The 20,588-nt window shown below is 37.4% G+C and overlaps 1 protein-coding gene across 5 annotated transcripts in view; it reads right to left on the minus strand.

Annotated features, from left to right (window-relative positions):
• The window catches only part of MYO5A (myosin VA), a 168,658-nt gene that overhangs the window by 52,591 nt on the left and 95,479 nt on the right, over positions 1-20,588 (minus strand). For all 5 annotated transcript variants that reach the window (XM_037502502.2, XM_054701588.1, XM_054701587.1 and 2 more), the window contains exons 17-24: positions 18,905-18,991; positions 18,708-18,816; positions 16,077-16,288; positions 14,677-14,833; positions 11,276-11,515; positions 10,062-10,310; positions 7,388-7,481; positions 4,890-5,038 (exon numbers count right to left, since the gene is read on the minus strand). In XM_037502502.2, coding sequence (XP_037358399.1) covers positions 4,890-5,038; positions 7,388-7,481; positions 10,062-10,310; positions 11,276-11,515; positions 14,677-14,833; positions 16,077-16,288; positions 18,708-18,816; positions 18,905-18,991 — 1,297 coding nt within the window. The remainder of the gene's footprint in view (positions 1-4,889; positions 5,039-7,387; positions 7,482-10,061; positions 10,311-11,275; positions 11,516-14,676; positions 14,834-16,076; positions 16,289-18,707; positions 18,817-18,904; positions 18,992-20,588) is intronic.

Below are 20,588 nucleotides of genomic sequence, written 5' to 3' on the forward strand. Positions count from 1 at the left end.
ATAGTAACATGGTTCTTATCCCCACACGCTGTCTTGCTGTTCTCATGAGCAATGTTGTCATGACCAAACCCTCATAAAAGGGTCACCTTTAAGCTCCTTAAAAGAAGGGAAAGAGGGCCTCCCAGGTGGCGCAGCGGTTGAGTGCTGGGCTGCAAAGCTGCCCGCAGCCTCTGCAGCACCAGTTAGATCCCAGGCTGCTCCCTGGCCAATGGAGGAGGGTCCCACATGGCGCGCAGACCTCTCCTGCCGCCCGCTGCTCCCCTCAGCAGTGTGCTTCGGTCCTTCTGCCTGTTCCGTTCCCTGCTCTGGTTCTGGTGAATTCTCTCACCCTCCCGCGCTTCTGACTGTACCCAGTGCTTGTATAAACAAATAAATCAATAAATCTTTAAAAAAGAAAAAGCAGGGAAAGATGTACCAGCATGGCATGACAAGAACAGTTTCAAAACCAAATTCTCAAATGAAAGTAATCTGTCATTATTATCAGAGTCCCCCTTGGGTTTTTAAGTTGCGAGAAGCTAGTCACGGGAGGACGCAAAGGTAGGATGCCTCAACAGCCAAGCACTGACTTTCAGTGCTGCAGTCAGATAAAATTTACCAAGAGTTCATAAGAAACATTTAATGATAAGACAATGATTTTATTAGACCGTAATTGGATATAAATGGTAAAAAAAAAAAAAAGGTGGGGGTGAGGTAGGGAGATTCCATATATGTGACTATAATTTCCGCTACTTTTACACATGAAGTGCAATCTCTGGAGTCAGCAGTGGGAAGGATGGAGTGCAGGAGAGATAAGAATACTACTCTGTAAGTTCTCCAAAGAGAGGCTGGTTAACACTTTTATGACATTAGGAACCTATGAAATTAGTGTTCAGGAAGCTTGTGGGGAAGAGCAATTGCAGCCCCTTTCCTTCTGTAGGAGAGGAGGTTGGAGAATGATTTCAAGGGAGAAGGAATAAGAAGGCTGGGTTTGTGCCCTCACTCACAGTGTGTACCCCACCAGAAAAGGAAAAGAGGTCCAAAGGCCTGGATCTCACAGGGTTACAGATCCTGAGAGCTTCAGAAAGTCTTCTAACAGCTTTTGGTCTGTCCAGTTTTCTTTACTCCTTCCCCAGTTGCAGGAAAAGAGCTGGAAGCCACAAAGAAGTCCTCTGCCTCTTTCCTGCCTGCCAACATCAAGGCTTACAGAGATGGCTCAAACCAAAGGGAAGCTAACATCCAAGGGAATTTAAATCTCCCAGTCCAATCTGTTCTCTAATGCTAAGGACGACCTATGAACACCAGATCCTCTGAAACTATCTAGCAAATGAAAGGGAAGAATTACCACGCATAAAGTCAAAGGCATTTATTTTATTCTTACTTCAATCCTCTTACTTTGAGCTTTCAGCCCAAGTCAACAGTTGTATGGGATAGAGTATACTTAATAAATTGGTTGTGTCATTAAAGTACATAGGTAACGGGCCTCCCTGGTGGCATAGGGGGTAAGTCTCAGTGCTATCACCACTATGGCCGGAGTTCAATTGCCGGCCAGTGAGCCAACCCACATATGGCTCAGCAGCCCTCTGCTGTCTCACTGCTGCTCCCCTTAGCAGTGCATTTCAGTATATTTGCCTGTTCTGTTCCCCACTCTGTCTCTGGTGAATCCTCTCACCCACCACACATCTGTCCTATACCCCAGTTCTTCTATGCTAAAAAAAACAAACCACAGATAGGTCAATACACACATTAGGAGAGTGATTTTTTTTTTAAAGATTTATTTATTTATTTATACAAGCACGGGGTACAGTCAGAGGCGCAGGAAGGTGAGAGAATTCACCAGAGCCAGAGCAGGGAACAGAGCAGGCAGAAGGACCGAAGCACACTGCTGAGGGGAGCAGCGGGCGGCAGGAGAGGTCTGCGCGCCATGTGGGACCCTCACCCGGCGGCCGGGGATTGAACCCGCGCTGCAGAGGCTGCAGGCAGCTTCACAACGCAGCAGTCAACCGCTGTGCAACCAGGGAGGCCCAGGAGAGTGATTTTTAATAAATTAATCAAAGACGAGAGAGGCTCTATTTTTCCACATGTATAGCTATTATTAAACAACAAATACCTTAAAGAATAAATAAAAGCCATACTGTATATTTTTTATTTAATGTAACTTTAAGATACAGAGTACCAGGGAGGTATTGTGGGTCTGAAACAGGAGACAGTTGGGTAGGAATTCCAGCTCCATGAATTACTTATCTCTTACCAACTTCTCAGCCATCAGTTTCATTATCAAGAAAAAGGGGATAATAATATAATCTACCCCATAAGATTTATGTGAGAACTAAATAAGATAGTACAAGTAGAGTGCCTGATATCTAACAAGCATTCAATTATGTTAATGGTTATTGTTGTACCTCTTATGACCCTAGACTAATACATCAACTCCCTTGTTGGTGGTCTTTGAGTTCTCCAAGTTTTTTGGATTCTGTTCCCCTGTCCAACTGCTGATAATTTCAAGGACAAACATCTGACTTGATTATGAAGTTTTCCTTCAAGATCTGCATCTTACACCTCCTCTTCTCTTTATGTCATTTCTCCCACAATTCCTTCTTTCCTAAATCTGTTTTACTCCCTTTTCCATGATTAATGACCCCAGAGTTGACATGCTGGATTCCTCCTTACTCAGAATTAATTTATCTTCAAACACATTACAAGTCTGGATTCCCTGTACCTCACTATCCTTTCAATGTTGGTTTGAAACTCCTTTGTCCTAAATCAGTCTTTTCTCTATTGTCTCTGCCCTAAAACTAAATATTCCTGGCAAAAACCCCTAAAAGACTCGGTGCCAGGGCCAACAAGTGACACTACCCTTGGCCTACCAATAATCAGGGGAAGCCCGGAGGCAGTCTTGTCATCCATCTCAAGTCTATTTACTACAAAGTGCTTCATTAACTAACTCCTGATTATTAAGAAGAAAACCCTCATTTGCAGAACAACTTCAATGAAATAATAGCCAAGTACCCATCTGTTAGTTGTGAAGTTTGTCTAAGCATTAAAATAAGATATTGCTATTAATATTTTAATTAGTCCTAAATTATATAAGTCAATTTTTTTATTCTCTGAAACTTTCAGCAAACATTTGCTGCAAAGACCACAATCCTGATTGCACCTGGAACTACAAAATGAGACCTATTAAAGAGTTGAGTAGGAAGCTAGCAACTTCTGAACTTCCTCCCTTTGCTATTTTCCTTTTCCCTTCATCTGACCATTTTGCTACCTAAGAGGAATGACAATCACAGGCAGACAATGGAGAGAGTTTCAGGCTGAGATACCAGAAATCAAGCACCTAAACTAACCTTGGAGCTAGGTTACATCTTTATTTTTCCATAGCACTGCTGAAAGCACAACAGATGGCCAGCAGAGACTTGCTCAGCAGGAAGGAACAGTTTTGGTTTAGTTGTTGGAGGAGGGCCAGACTGGAGGGTTTTTTCTAGAGATGGCTACCTTTTAACTAAGGGGACCCATTAACCTCACAGGTGTCTCTGGAATGTCTTGGAGAGTGATATATATACACGGCACATGTTTCTCTCACTATATTTTCTGAGGGTCGCAGGTATACACTATAAAAGAATCTAAGAAATTCTGTAAGAAATTCTATAAGATAAACAACTGTTTATCTCTGTTTAACCTGGCTGATTTCCAGGTGACGTCAGTTATTTCTTTTTCTAATGACCTCAATCATTTCTTTTTCTAATGCCACTTATTAACAGCCCAAGTAACAAGTGGTCTCAAAAACACCCAATGCGATACAAAACTTTAACCACAACCAAAGCATAAATTAACCACAAGTATTGGTGTGGTCACATAGTAAAGTAAAAATACATCTAAGAATTGAGCTCTGGGGAACATGATGGTGAAAGACAGAGGAAAAGAAACTCCGGAGAAAGCTCTGAATGTGAGAATATGAAGGAAGAACAGGGTTAAGTATATCAGGAAGAACAAGGAAGACATAACTTGGTGAGGTTATACCAGAGAGCCAATTATAAGAAGTAGGACCTATTCCTACTTCTAATTTCTCTTTGTCACCTACAAATCAAAGGAAAGTAGTGAGGTTTGAAATAATGGCCCAACTGTGGGATTTTATATTAGCATTTCACCCTCTTTCAGATTCAGTTTCTTCACTTGCAGATAATGTGTATTAGCTAACATAATCTCTTTAATTTTGACATTTTAAGTCACATTTTAAAGCACTTTGTCTAAGGATCCAGCTAGAAGCAAAATTTGAAGCAAATACTCTACCACATAGATATCAAAGTATAGTTTGTTTTATAAGAGGTATTTTAGAGCATTTCTGGCCATCTGTATCATTAGGCTACCTTTAGGATTGATAATAGTAGGGAACAAGACAGCTAGGGAACTCTGTTTCTTGGTAACAGGATAAGTAGAATAGGGAGGGATATGCATTACTATTAAAAGTACAAAAGGTACACTGGCAGATGCAACCAAGTCAAAACAATTGTTACAAATAGAGACTGAATTTTCTTTTTGGAAGTATGTATCTTCAAAATTATAATAAAAATCAGTGGAGGAAATGCCTTATTACATCATTATTTGCTTTATAAGCAAATTTTACATTGCCATTCACCACATGAACCAAAGTGCACTCCATTGACTTCACACTATTTCACAGTCCAGTCTTTAAAGTGTTTGACTTTACTAATGCACTTATGAGTAAAATTATATGATTTCTGCTTTATTTGCTTTAAAATAATCCAATCTATTGATTGGGATGGAATGGAGGTATAGAAATGTGTTGTCAATTCTGGAATTGGGTGATGAGCATGTGAGGGTTTCATGTTACTATTTTATCCACTTTTGCATATGTTAACATATTTTACTTCATAAAAAAGAAGTGTTTGACTCACCAGCATCACAGTCATCTCTTCCTTGAGGTCATCATAGCGTTCTTCTAAGCGACTGAACTCATTTAGTAGGTTCTGGTATCTCAATCTTTCATCATTAAGATCAAGTTCTAGTTGTTTTGTTTCTTCTACTAACTTCTTCTCCATAGTCTCTGAAAGAAGATGGTAAAGCATACAAAGATGGCACTGCAGAATGCAAATATGTACCCTGACTGCCAATTTCTCTGCCTGGGATTTTATTTTTAACATGACTATGATTATAAAGAATAACTTAGTGAAAGAAAAAATAACATTACCAAAATTGAAATAAATTTACTAATAAATGACAATAATCATCTACAAAGTTCTTTAATGTACTTTGACTGAGTGTCAGATTGAGTGTCACTAGTTCATTTACAGGTTACAACACATTCTTAATAAAATACTCATTGCCTAGTAAATCTTTTAAGCATATATTTTTATATAGTATTTTTATAGTATTCCATTTCAAAATTTTTATAAAATTCTTTTGTCTGAATTAGTGTATTTTCTGAAAACGTCAGAGATAATCCTCAAGCATGGCAACCTTGGGGTCCTCCCTGGTGGCCTACAGATTAAGTCTCAGTGCTATTATTGCTATGGCCTGAGTTCAATCCCCAGCCCAGGAGCTAACCTACATATGACACAGCAGACCTCTCCTGTCTTGCCTGCTGCTCCCCTTAGTGGAGTATTTCAGAAGATCTACCTATTCTGCTCCCCACTGTATCTCTGGTGAATCCTCTCACAACCCCCCACACTTCTAGTCTACATCCCAGTTCTTCTACACACACACACACACACACACACACACACACACAAAAGAATGGCAACTTTTCAGTGGACCTTCTGTCCTATTCTATAGCCTTTCTCCATGAGTCTCATTCCCTGGATCCTATCTTACAGTTTTTCAGTACTGTGAACTTCTCTATTGTCAAATTACTCCCCAGTTCCTAACAGGGTAAGAGCCCCACAACTGGTCATCTATATTATTTATTTTTTTGTCATTTCCTATGTGCTGCTGGGGAACCCTGACCTTTCCATTCACCCATCCCACTTTGCCCTCTCTTGCCATCATCTGGAGATGGAGAGCAGCCTAACAAGTAATTAATCTCTCTTTCTCTATATATATATGTTATATATAATGTACAAAAATGATCAATGATGTAAACTATATATAAATAAATTTAAAGATAAAAAAAGAATTTCTTTTCCCTGTAACATTCTATAAAATGTCTTTTATTTTCGTCAGCTTGCAGAAGTTGTCTAAGACTATGAAGCACAGGAAAACTAAATTTACCTAGACAAATCCATTGTTTTTTTTTTTATTCTTATTATTTAGCTTCAAGATACATTTTATATTTTCCTAAAAGTACTATGATCATTCTCAATCTTTCCATTACATTCTGTATCCCAGAAGTCTTTGTACCATGTCTTCAGTGACTATTTTCTGCATCTGCAGCTATTTCTGGCTACTTTTCTTTATCTTATCCCTTATTTTCATCCCAAAAGGCTGAATTCCAGATATCTTCTCTTTCCTCTCTGCCATCTCCCCTAATTGGGAGGGAGGGTGTAGTAGTGTAGTGCATGGGAAAGCGCAGCAGGCTTGCATCGTCATGACACTAACAGGTATATTAGGTTCATTTCGTTCTCTTAATCTTTAATCTTGATTAATTTTCAGAACATTCCTATCTTGAATCCCTAGCTGAAATCTAAAATGTAACACTCCAACAACTGATTTGTTAATTTTCTTCATACACATGTAAATTCTCTCTCAAATTCCTTATTACTAACAGCACACAGCATTATTGTTTGTATACCTCATCTCAAAACGTTAGAAGATTTTTATTCCATTTTTGAAGAGCAAATAAAAAATTGTAACATGCCGTTGACTCTTTTCATAAAGTCTATCCTCACTCACCCCATCTCTTTCATTCCATTTCCATCATCAATTACTCTAGTTTCAATCTATATCTTTTTATCCCATGTTATGTAGATGTGGACACCCTGTAAATTATCAGCATTCCATCCCACAAATACTAAATAGAATAAATGTCCACATCTAGTTAAGTCTCTATTCAATAAATTAAAGTATGTCTTGAGTTGTTTTAGTTTGGTGGCAAAAAGTGGTTGATCTTGGGAATATAATATCCACTGGTTTAGAAAAAATGAAAGTTACATACATACACAGGAGTAACTCAGGAGTTATTCCTAAATTAACAGGAAATCTATAAGCCATAGTTACTAACTTTAAATACAGGTAAATTAAGCTTTTTAAAAATTACATATGACCTTATCTAAACATTTGTATCTAAAGAGACCACATTTACAGTTCACCAACTAATTTGTCGAAATATTTAGAGTATTTGTCTCTTGGAACTATGTAAATGCACTGATAACAGCCTCAATTTTAAAAAACATCTTAGCTCTAAGCAAAGCTGTGACTGACGGAACTTTGGTCTGAGGTCGGGCCATGTGAGCCTTACCTGTCATCTCCTTGGCCTGCTCCACGATGCGGTGATTGAGGGTCTCTTTCTCCTGCTTCAGCAAAGTATTTTCTTCCTTCAGATTTGATACCAGCTATGAAATGAAACAATAAGCTGAGATGGCTGCACAACACAGAGGGAGCCCCATAGTAAGCATAAAACCACACAATAATCACTCCTTCTTTCACAGCTTGGTGCCTCATCTTATTGCCTGGTTATTATCTAATCATCTTTCAAACTTGACTCAAACATTACTCCCTACTTCCAGAGCCTTTCTGGAAACCCTCTTTAGTTAGCTACTATAGGACCCTGTATATGCCTCTTTGTAGCCCTTATAAATGATTTACTTTTACTCCCTGAATAAACTAGACATTCCTGGAGAAGGAAGATGATTGCTGTTGTTTTACATTGTACTTTGAGCCTCCAGCAACTATCCAGACCCTAGTAAGCATTTGCTCTTGAAGCAATGATAATGCCTTCTCACCTCAAAACCCTAACACAAAGCATATGTGTGCCCTGTGAGCCAGGTAGACACAAAGGGCTTTTTTGTCTGTAAATTCACTGAAGACCCTATGAAGCTCCCCAATATCAGTTTTGAGGAAGAGAATTTTCCTTTCATCTCCTTTTAAGATTTTTGCAAGGTTGCAAAAGTTCTTTTTATTTCATGTTTAAACAAGCACTAACCTTACAACAGTGTGAATATACTTAATTGTCACAGGACAGTACATTTAAAATGGTTAAAGTGGTAAATTTTATGGTATTTATAGTTTAAAAAAAAAAAAAGCATTGACCTTTAACTTTCTACTTCCTGGTTGGATAAGATTTTCCAGGAAGTAAAAATATCAAAACCAAAGGTAACTTTGCGAAGTGCATAATGTACTCATTTCATCTTTGCAATAAAATGTGTGCTTATTATGGGTGAAAAGTGAATTCCTTTCTCTAAGCATCAGACACTCAAAAGCGACATTTTTAATGATAAAGTATCAGAAGTTTAAAAACAGAGAAAGAGGGCTCTGTGACAAAGGATCCCTGGAGACCCAGCATGCTTGATTACAATACTCCACCATAGCAGAAGTCAGTCTAGAAGGCGTTCCTTCCAATGGTCCAGTCACCTCACTCTGTACTGAGAGGACCTTAACATTCACTCTTTAGTACAAAGGCCCAAGTTTTTTTTGTATGTGCTCTTGAGAAAACTGGTCTTTGTAAGGGATATGCAACCAATCACCTGTGTAGCTTTTACAAAATCAGTGTGCCTTATCTGCACTCCCAGACTTTAGGCAGATAGCTTTTTTAAAACACTCCAGGAGATTGTGATATACACGCTTCTGGGGAAATATCACAGTTTCAGTGTATCTTCTGGGTTCCTTCATCAGGCTGTTGATTCTTTTTCCTAACCATTACAATGCAATGTTTTTATTTTTTCCTTACCACTACACTCCATCCAAAAGAATTAATAGTAGTGTCTATAGCCACCCCTATGAAAAAGAGAAGATCATGAAAAGAAGAAATCTGAACCTGCTTGTGTGTGCCATTTTATCAGATAAGTTATGATGAACTTGACTTGAAATACTATAAATACTACTTGAAATACTATATAGATTCAGGGCAATCTGGAAAGTTTCTATGGACTCAGCAAATTAAAAAACAAAACAAAACAAAACAAAACAAAACAAAACAAAAACTTAAGCCCTGAGTACCCTATGAATGTATTACTGAATTTTGATGGAATAGCTTGCCATGTTAAAATAACATATATTATGGCACTGTTGTTTCCATAGAATGAGTCCAGATCTGCAGGAGATATAGAAGGAATCATTTTATCAGAACCCTGAATACCATGGAAGAACTACAATTTTATCAACTACTCTATCCTACCTAAACTGCATCTAAGCTCCTTCTGAGATCCTCACTGTACAGAAGTTAACATTTGGAAGTTTGTACATAAAAAGCAAACTCATATTCTTGCCAGCAGTTATAGCCAAAAGAGGCAGCTATTTTCATTTAAAGTTGATAATCCAACAGAATCTCTGAAAAGCAATTCTTACATTGGAATACTTTTCTAAACATTTAAAAATACATCTCTTTCAAGCTTGAGACCTTAATGTTTTCTGTACTTAATAAAGGTCTTATAAACATTAATGTAAATGTGTACGAAAGCGCTGATCAACCTTCAGACACACTTGGTTTCATCTGCACAGCAACTCCTGGCTGTTACTACTGTGCTGACTTTGAACTTCTGCTTGAATGTTTGAATCTAGCCTTATTGCAGATTTCCATAAGATCCCTACTATCACATATCAACATATGATTATTTGATTTGCTTCTTAATCACATTAATTCTACTCAAAAAAAGGAGCTTAGACTTTATCCAGAACAATGCAATTAAATAAGTGTGTAGTAGGTACCTGACCTTAGCTTTTTTTAAAATACTGTTTAGCCTCTGTTTTATATAGACTCAAAAGGTACTACTAAAAGACATACTCATCCAAAAGAATTAGTATGTTTGTGCCTACAGCCATCCCTATGAAAAGCAAATCATGAAATAACATGTTTGGGAGACACTAATAATGAACCAATTGAAATTTGTACTCCACCTTCAATTTAGCCAAAATTGAGTCACATGGGCCAGGTCAAGACAACACATTTCCCTTGTGATGTGAACAATAGTTCCTACCTCCTCGGTTTCTTGTTTATATTTATCTGCACGTTCCTCAATGGACTTTTTCTCTGACCGCGTTTGTTCCAGATCTTTTCGAAGCTTGGCTATTTCTTCCTGAAGACTGAGAACCCGTCCAGTGGCAACCTTAGCTTCCTCCTCACTTAGCTGAAGGCGTTCTAAGTCACTTCGTAGTTTCTCAGTCTCAGAGCTGTATATTCCTTCCAGATTGGTCAGTTTCTCCATGAGGCATTTATAGTCCTTGTTCTTTAAGTACACACATAAGTAAATATACACATTATCAAATATATTTAGTGAAAAAAAACTGCACTTATTCATCATGTTTATGCTGTTATTACAGCACTGATATAACATCTCACCAAAATACTAACCACAATATTGATAATAACATAACCAACACCCTCTTAGTAACAAAGACAGAAGAGGCACAATTATTTGTTTTAAATTATAAGCAACATAAATGATTTTCTCATAGTGAAAAGGTGAGATACAACAGCAAATTATTAATTTCCTGATTTTTAACCCAGAAATAGGAGAATTTAAAATAGCTTTTGAAAATAGATCTATGTGCTACGAAAAGTCAAGTTTTAGTCTGATGATGCCATAACATGGCCTCAAAATCACAAGTTTCTTACATTTATTACCTCAAAACTCCCCTTGCCCTCTCAGGAGATCTTTTCTAAAGAACCCTTTTTCATTTTGACTTCTGTTTTCCTTTGCCTTCAGTATTTATATAGTCTTAATTACCTTTACATTTGCATGTGCATAATTAGTTATTATCTCTAAGAAATCAAACTTTTAGTTCTGTAAATAGACTGTAGATTCCTCAGCAGCATGGACATCTTCCTGCTTTTTTTCTTCCATTTCAATGCTAAACAACTCATTTGCAAAAAAGAACATTCTCCCACATGAAAACAAATAGTAATGATATAGGAGCTTTTTAAAGAATAAAGTATAATATGACTTTCAGTCATAAAGTTTTGGAGCATTTGTAAATCTGGCTGCTTTCTCAAAAATGATTTCCTACCTTTGTGCCTACATTTATAATTGTACCTACAAGCTTGTCAGTTTTTCCATTCTCACAATTGTCATTATCATTTTACTTTTTTGCTAAGACTGAGAGGTCAAGTCTAGGGGAGACAATGTTGAAATCAATCCCGGTGGGTTTCTACAGGCATGCTCCACTCTCAGGGCTCCCGTTTAAAATATACCTGCTCATCGACTTTGCGCTGCAGTTGCATGATCTTGTTCTCCATACCAATGTGGAGTTTCTTGTAGCGCTCCACAGAGCGGGCCTCAATTTTGAGCTTCTTCAGCTCACGCTTGGCCATCATCCGCCGGAAGCAGCACTGAAGATAGATGATGGCATGCATGCACCGCTTATAGTGGGTACGAGCCAGCCATCCTCGGATCCACTTCTGAATGATGACAGCTTTGTGTTCACGGAGTATCTGCAGAAAAGGTAAAGGACATGTTAGGCCCTGGACTAAACTCAAGGTTCAACTCCATCAACCAATGTATGTCAGACTGGGAATCTATACATTATACCTAAGGGACTGAACCAATGGGGTGGATTATACATATCACAAATATATAGATAAACAAAATGATTTGAAAAGTAGGCATGAAAAGCTGATTTGAAAAACATGAAAACATGTCATATTCACATTATGTAAATAAAAGGCATCAGGTTATCAAAAAGAAAGCAACTCTAAAGAAACAGGAAAAGGGTGCTAAGTTCTTACTGGTATATAATTGTTTTAGTAACAGTTGATTCTCCATAAAGTGAACAGAACAGGCACTCTGTGAATCATTATGTTAATATGCTATAAAACTAAAAGACTTACCCACCACCCTTACTATGAATATTTCAGTTTGCAATAGGTCTGTGCTTGAGGACATAGGGTATGGCTAGTTGCAAAGTTTATTCCTGATTTATTGATTCTCCTCCCAGAAACAAAAAATATGTATACTTTTGATTGTCATATTTCAGAAATACCAGCCTACTGGACAATTTCCATTTCTTTGAATCACTGAGGAGATTCAAAGGAAGGTGGAATGGGGCTTCAAAAGGAAAGCTGAAAGTAAAATGAAGTAGATGGACCTTAATTTTGATTTTATGTTCTATTTTCTTTTTTTTTTTTTAAATCCTGATGGTCCCTTAAACTTGTAACAAAAAAGTTTGCCTTATGAGTTGTATTTGTCACTAAAGATAATCAAGCAGAGATTGTATAAACATTTCCCAGGAATGATGGAAAAGAAATTCTTGAATTTTTAAGAAAGATTAGAAAATTCAATTCAAAAAGGTTGAAGCCTTCTTAAGTTTTTGATTTTAAGAAATAACCGGATATGACATAAATGTTGTTTAAATGTATGTACTTGTACTTGATTAAGTACTTGTTAGTGATAACTATAAACGGACACAATGCATCTCTTATCAGTCATTTAAAATGTAAAAATCTGTGAAACCATTATTCAAATAGCAGCTTAATAAGATCATTAAAAGAACTATATTTAGGTTGCATTCCTATTTTGGGGTTACATATCCGAGGAGAAAAAAGAGTGTCACTCTAGAGGATATATTTAAGAAATAAGTGATTAAAGTTTTAAACAATCAAATATAAAAAAAGCATAGGTGTGCAGGAGACCTGAATTAGTAGCTTCAGCCAATTCAAGGCTCCCCTCTTTTGGTTGTTTTCTATGTTATGGCAGCCTTCAATTTTCACTAAGGTTACACATGGTGTATCATGCTGCAGACAGAATGGGCATCCTGAGCTCTCACTGAACATCATAGTCCCTCAGAAGACTGTCTTATCCAGATAGCTAGTCACCGACTGGATAAGACTCAGTGATGGCAGCTTGGATGTTTTGATTTCAAACTCAAAAAGTATGCAGAGGTAATACTACTGCTATTTTCCTTTTCTTCAAGTAAACTTCAAATATTGGTCCATTTGTGTAATTTCAGTGAAATATAGACTACATAATTAGAGCTTCCATTTTCATTTCTATCAGTAAGAAAAATTAAATAACACCTATTCTCCCTATAAGAACCCCATTCCATGACAGGGAAGCTTCAACATGAAACACAGCGAGAATAAGGACTAGTGGCATACTGCTGGCGTATACGGGAGTTAGCCTCTAACTGGCCACTTCTACTTTGCTCAGTACCATTGGGAGCTGAGCTGGCCAGAGACTGCTACTGCTAAACCAAAGGTTTCAAAATTCACTTCAGATGTTCCTGAGGAGAGTAAAAGGAAACAAGAGGATAAACAGTTTGGTATATCTAAAAGGTCAAGTTTAATAAGGATTGTTCCTCCTCTGAAAATTTGTACTTATAAAGAAAGCACACTAAACTATAAAGCAGGCATGGACAGAAAGAAAGAGTAGCTGCTTCAAATATTCATCAAAACACAACTATTAAATTTACTTATTCAAGCCTCATTAGCTTCCCATTTTTCTTTATTCACTGTAATTACTTCAAAATGAGAAAGTAAAATAAATACATGAATAGGTTATACCCATGTATTGTCTGTAATGAGACACATGTGCCTCAAATTACCCTATTGATACTCTTTCTAACAGTGATGCCCATGGAGCTATAAGATCTGGACTGTATTTCTGGCTTAATTGAATATATCCTAAAGGACAGATTCAATACCTTGCCAAAAAAGAGATTAATGCCTTTCATAACTGGTTCATATATTGCCAAAGGTGATGATTAATATTAATCTGATAACACATTATCTAGAGTCATGTTGATTATTACTAGGTATAGATTATTTGCCAAAAACTTCTTATTCTAGTCAATACAATTTAAAACACATTAATGTAATAATTTATTTTCTTCAACATGGTAAATTCTTCCAAGCTTGGCTCATTTTTGGAATAATCTTCTACCCATCTGTTATATATGGTGAGCTATTCAAAGCTCACCATAGTCTGCTGAATAAAGCTCTCCCAAAGAAAGCAAGTCTTAAATTGTGGAATTTGTAAATGTTGCCTTATTTGGAAAAGGATCTTTGCAGATGTGATTAAATTAGCGTCCTAGAGATGGACAGCTTATCCTGGATTATCCAAGTAGGCCTTCAATTTATCAGAAGTTTCTTTCTGGCTCTTTCTCATAAGGAGACAAAAGAAGAGAATTTAGACACACAGGGGAGAAGACACTGAAGATGAATGCAGAGACTGGCATTATGTGAACACAAACACAAAGAACAGCCATCAGAAGGTGGAAGAGCTGAGGAATACGTTCTCCCGGAGAGTTCTAGAGGGAGTACAGCACTGCTGACACCTTGAATTTGTCTCGGCATTAATGATCTGGGACTATTACCCTCCAAACCTGTGAAAGAATCTATTTCTGTTGTCTTAAGCCACCAAGTTGGTGATAATTTATTACAGCACAGGAAATTAGTACACTCACTTTTTTCAAATGACATAGATAAGGTGGGAATAAATAGAGGTAAATTTTCTTATTCCATAGTCTTGTTTAAGAAAAATATGCCTCGTCTCCATAAGGCTCTTAGGTCCGTAAGAGATAGCAGTGATTTGTGAAGATGTGGACTTTGATTAATGTTAATGGAATAAATAAGCAAAATTGAAAATAATGCCTCACCTTGCGATACCTATTTCTGGACAAGTAGCCTCGCAAATGAGACTGAAGAACAATAGTGGCAGCTCTTTTAATCTTGTACCTCCTGCGAACTACATACATGCGCCAGTATTTCTGGATGATGGTCGCTGCCTTGGTTCTGCGCAGGAACTTAGCATAGCTGGTCAAAGAAAAGAGTGGTGCACTGTCAGTAATCACAAAAACTCATTTTGCAGAGACAAAGCACCAATATCTTTGGCCTAGTAAGTATTATCTCTATGGAATCTATTAAACTAAGCTAATAACATACACGTTAAATCAATTTCTTATATTTGTATAACAATGTATTATAGTTTCCACAAAATATTTTTGAATTCATTATCTCATTCGAATCTTAAGTCTTGATAGTCCACATTATCCAATTTTACAACAAAGTGAAGCTCATAAAAGTTCATTCTTTCTAGAACAGTGCTCGTTATACCAGGTGACACCTCCTTTACACAGCAGACCAGCTTATACAATAACCCTATACTGACTAATCCAATAGATTTAGATATATATCAAAAATGTACACTACTAATCTTTCTATTTGGGTGTAAGATTTTTGTCATTAATTCATTTCCTCTGATATTTCCAAATTAAAATTATCCTAATATATTGGGTTGTCAGAAAAGTCATGATGCATTATTACTGTTTTTCAAAGAAAAAATATGTCCTGACTTTTCCAACAGTGACAATATAATCACATAGAAGTATAGTTCCCTTCTGCACCTTCTTACTTAATTGTTCCTGAAAATTCCTCAGTGGATTCTTTATTAGTGGAGTCAGCCTCATGACAATTTTAATTTACAGATGACATAAGTCCACCCAAAAGTATACAAAACAGGGCCTCCCTGGTGGTACAGGGATTAAAATCCCAGCGCCATTAAACTATCCCCAGCCACTGTGGCATGAGTTCCAACCCCTGCCAAGGGGCTGACCCACATGGCACAGCAACCTCACCTGTCTCGCCCCTGCTCCCCTCAGCAGTGTATTTCACCATATCCGCCTGTTCTGCTCCCCACTCTGTCTCTGGTGAATCCTCTCACACATACCCCCCACCTCTGACCTGTACCCCAGTTCTTGCATGCATAAATAAATAAAAATAAATTTTTAAGGTAAACAAAATAAAAAATATTGAAGACACTGAGTAGGCAGAAATTCATAATGTTTGTGAAGATAAATTTTAAGCATTCATAAGGGTAAGTGAAATCTTAATCTAATTGTCCTTTGAATTAATCTGTTACTCCTTAAAACTAACAGGTGAGGTGTTGCCTTAAGTGAGATGACCATTCAAAACTCTCCTGGGCTGGACGATAAATCAGACGAGCCCGCTAATCTTGCATGCCAGTGAGACAGAGCAGTGAGGCTGGGCGGAGACTCACCATCGGGCCTGGTAGCCTCGCACAAATCTCTGCACGGTGATGGCCGCCTTCCGCATGCGCAGGTACTTCTTCCGCAACAGCCACCCTCGGATCGTCTTCTGGATCCGGATACAGGCAGCCCTAAGCTTGTCCGCCCTCAATTTTTCTAGATAGGCCACTTGACCGGCACGGAAGAATATCTTTGTCTTACCAAATTGGTATTTGTCTTTGTCCTATATTTGGAAGAAATTGTATATTCAGAGTAGAAATGATGACCATGTAAATGAAATTTTAAAATAGAAAAAATATGCCTAAAAGCAGAATCAGAGAGACTCTATTAGCTACAACTTGGGCTACATCACAATTAACTAATGGAGTCAGATTTTTGATCCTATGCAAACTGAGCAAGTAGAAGGGATTTTAAGGAAAACTGCAGTTTAGATGTTATTTTCCAGAATTATTCTACCTGGAATTATTATCTGAGGCCAAAACCTTGGTTGTGGGTTACAGGCAGCTACTATTTATTTGTTTGTATTTTAAATATCTCAACGAAATGGAGATGCTGACTCCCTCTGACTGACCCAGGCTGCAAGGATTACATCAGGCTGTATATTCCATGAGAAGCTGAAGGAATAAAAACACCGGTATGAAGAATAACACAGGAAGTAACACAGAGAAAATAAAAATTAAAAAACAAAACAAAACCTTGCATATTCATGAGTTAAGTTTCTCAATAGTTATTTCTTGGCTTTACCAAAAGTATCTGGAAATAAACGAATGTTTAAAATCCTTCCACAAATTTCACCACTCTTTTTATATCATTTATATTGTTCATTGATTTTTCTTTTTTTTAACTCTAGTCAGACTTCAACAATAAACACAGACATGCATGCTATTTCTGGTCCATTACATTGTGATTCACTTTATCTGAAAGCATTCACTGATCTGAAATTCTACCTGAAAACAGAGAAAATAACTTTTCACTGTACGCACGTATCTCTTGTACACAATAGCAGAAGATCAGAAATTTCCAAATACATTTTTAAAAATCTAAAATTATTTCTATTTAAATCAATAAATTTACATATGAAACCTAGCTGAAGATATGAAAAGAGCAAGAAAGTGGTTCCTTTTCCATTCTCCCTTCTCCCTGACTCATCTAAGCTCTCCCCACTCAACCCCACATCAAAGCTGCACTCTTCTATCCTGTAGCTACTTCTGTCAAAATGTCCTAGAAAACTGTGAACCAGGCCTGGAGTGGTCCAGGTAAGCAGCCCATCAACAGAAATGTCCTCACTTTCTGCTTTGTTAACGTCTGAACCCAGGGCTGTCCCTGGTGGCAGAGGGGTGAAGTCTCAGCACAATCATGCTATCACCCTTGGGGCCTGAGTTTGATCCCTAGCCAGATAGCTACCCCACATATTGTGTAGCAGATCTTTCCTGTCTCACCCACGTCTCTCCTGTCTCACCCGCTGCTCCCCTTACCTGTGTATTTCAGTAGATCTGCCTGTTCTACTCCCCATTCTGTCCCTGGTGAATCCTCTCACCTTCCACACTCCTGTACTTCTGGCCTACACCCCAGTTCATGTATGCAAAAATAAATCTTAAAAATCTGAACCCAGCTTAGAAAAGAGTTGAGTCAAACTGAAAAGGCACAAGATGCTTTCATGTATTACAAAGAAAGTGGACTTAGTGCTTAAAAAAAAAGTTATCAGAGATGTTACATTTAGTGATTAGCTATAATTATAAAAAACCTATCATGAAACTTAAATTCTCAATGGCCTAGATGAGTGGTTCTCAAAGTGTAGTTCTCAGAGCAGAATCAGTATTCACCAGGCAACTTCTTAGAAATGCAAACTATTGAGGCCACCCCAGGTTTACTGAATCAGAAACTTCGGAGGTGGGGGTCCCGCAATCTGTTTCAACAAGCCTTCCAAGTGACTCTGATGCATTTGAGAATTCCTTAGCTTGGCATACAAGACATTCCACAACACGGACCCACCTTTCCTAACCATTTTCCAACTGAAAAAAAAAAAAAAACTATTTTATTGTTTTCTGAGCAAGTTATGACTTGCTACTTCTTCATACTTTGTTTACTATTAGAATATTCTCCCACTTTTAAACAATCTTAACAATTATTCAGAGCCTACCTCAGAACACATATCTTCCACCAAAGTGTCCTGCCTTCCTATAGTGGATGTGACTTTGTATCCTCTAATTTCTTATCTCACTCATTCAGCATTTGACAGACACTGAAGTGTATTATACTTATCTTTAAAATATTTACTTATCTTGAAATGCATTAATGTCCAAGACAGACTAGGTTATCTGAAGGACAAGACTTGTTTTCTTAATCACTAGGCAAATTTTGATAATGATCATTTGATGATGCTCGAATTCTAAAAAGAATGTGTCTCAAGAACTTGTCTTACACTCTGTTATGTGATAGTGGACCATCACCCTCACTTGTCCTAGAATTTATTGCACACTGACTTGGAGGTTGGGGCACCTCCAAATCAGTGTGCCCACTATCCTTGACCCCAATAGTCAGGGTTAGCAGTATCTGATGCTTCCAGGGTTTTCAAAAGTCACAATCACAAAGCCTTTGGCCAATATCTATTCAGGTGAAGGTAAGTGAAAATTTTTTCTTACCACTATCAGTTTCTCTAGTACATTCTTGCATGTTTGCTTTCTGTCACTTAGCACATCTTTTTGCTTCATTAGGACACGGTAGCGGCTGAAAAATTCTTGGTAAGTCCACCTATAAAAAGAAATTCATGGCAACTTATTTAAAGAAGTAGGACTATCTCCCATAAGGATCCCCTGTACTTATAAAATTCCAGGCTCACCGGGAGGGGAAACCTGCTGCACTGATTCGGATGGTTTCCAGGACACCACATGCTCTCAGCTGCTGTACTGCCCTCTTCTCATCAAAGCTACATGTAAGACATGAAAACCATTAATACACAAGGAACCCTGACGTAGCCACAAATTACTGTCCTTGGTTCAGAAATTAAATTCCTTTGTAAGAGCCAAATGGATAAATTAGGGAAAAAATGCATTCAAAAGTTGGAGCAGTAATCAGAATGGAAAATTCCATGGGGAGGAGAAAATTAGCAATAAAAATTCAGAGTTGTAAACATTATCTTTGGTTCATACTCCAACTCATAAGAAATATCATTGAGCATGTATTTTTTAAAAACCCAGAACTCCTCTGTACTTTGTTCGTACTAGCCTTGGCCTGATTAGCCCATCTTGTTACTTGTGAGTGGACCATACATAGTGACCCTGCATAAAGATGGGCCAGCTCTGGAGATTTCTCTAATGAGAAAGACAAATTAAATATGCCCCATTCAGTTATTTATTTTTAAAAATGTACTAGTGTAAACTATTCAATTCAGTGTGCACATACTAAGCCCTTATAGTGTCCACATCAATGAAACGTATTTTGTATTATACTTTTTATTTTATTCTAAACAAACGGCATCTTAACATTCAATTGAAACTAAAAGAGGAAGTAGCAAGGGTTGCCTCTCACCAGGTGAACACTCTTTTTTCTCCCCCAGGTAAGCCCTGCTGATCTAGCTAACCTTCTGCTATACTTCATAAGTGTTGGGTTGGGGTGGGAGGTGTGGCTGGCTGATGGAAGGTAATGACACCTAGGGTTGTTCAGGAAAGCGGCCCAGGGCAAGGCAGCTTCTTTCTGCTTCCCACTTCTTCCAGAAAGGGCTTTATGGTAAGGAGAAGGCTATAACAGTCTGTCAGAACTGTCCTGCAGTCTAAGGCAGACTCATCAGATGGCAGGATTGGCTGGGGTACAGGGAAAGGGGCCATAATTGGTACTCGTACACTGTGGAGTGATAGTGGTAGTTATTACAAGCTATGATAAATGTGCCCAGTCTTTTACCTATAAATTATGCCTCTAGAAATATATTATCTTAAGGAGATAAGCAATATACAAAAATGTTTGACAAAAGATGTTTATATTAGCACTGTTACAATAACCTAAATGACTCTTATTAGGGAATAATTCAAAAAATTTTGGCATACCTATATAATGGGATGATATGTAGCCATGAAAATGAAGTAAAATTTTATTTACTAATATGGAAAACAATCACAATTTATTAAGTTAGAAACAGATATAAATAGGCAATTGCAGTGTGAGTTTTCCCTTTTTACTGGTATCTTTTTCATTCTCTCCTTTTTATTAATGTCTCTTTCTTTCATTTGCTCTCATTTTCTTTCTCTCTCTCTCACACACACACTTATGTGGAGCAAGGAAGGGATGTTGGTTGGTCCAGAAGCATCTATGACATTTAACACCATTTATGTCTCTGGGTATGAGTGCTTTTTCATTTATTTTTATGCTATTTTATATTTCCTGAAAATTGTTTTTAAAATGTGCATGAATTACTGTTAATATTAAAGAAGTATTTCTGTTTTGAAGGAAAAAAAACAAAAAACATTCCTGAACGATTCACTATTCCCTCATCATGGTATTTGATGTAGGATGAAATATTGTTAAAGTGG

This window comes from Talpa occidentalis, unplaced genomic scaffold (assembly GCF_014898055.3).
Source record: "Talpa occidentalis isolate TD23 unplaced genomic scaffold, MPIMG_talOcc4v2.1 talOcc4.11, whole genome shotgun sequence".
In the NCBI taxonomy this organism is placed as follows: domain Eukaryota; kingdom Metazoa; phylum Chordata; class Mammalia; order Eulipotyphla; family Talpidae; genus Talpa; species Talpa occidentalis.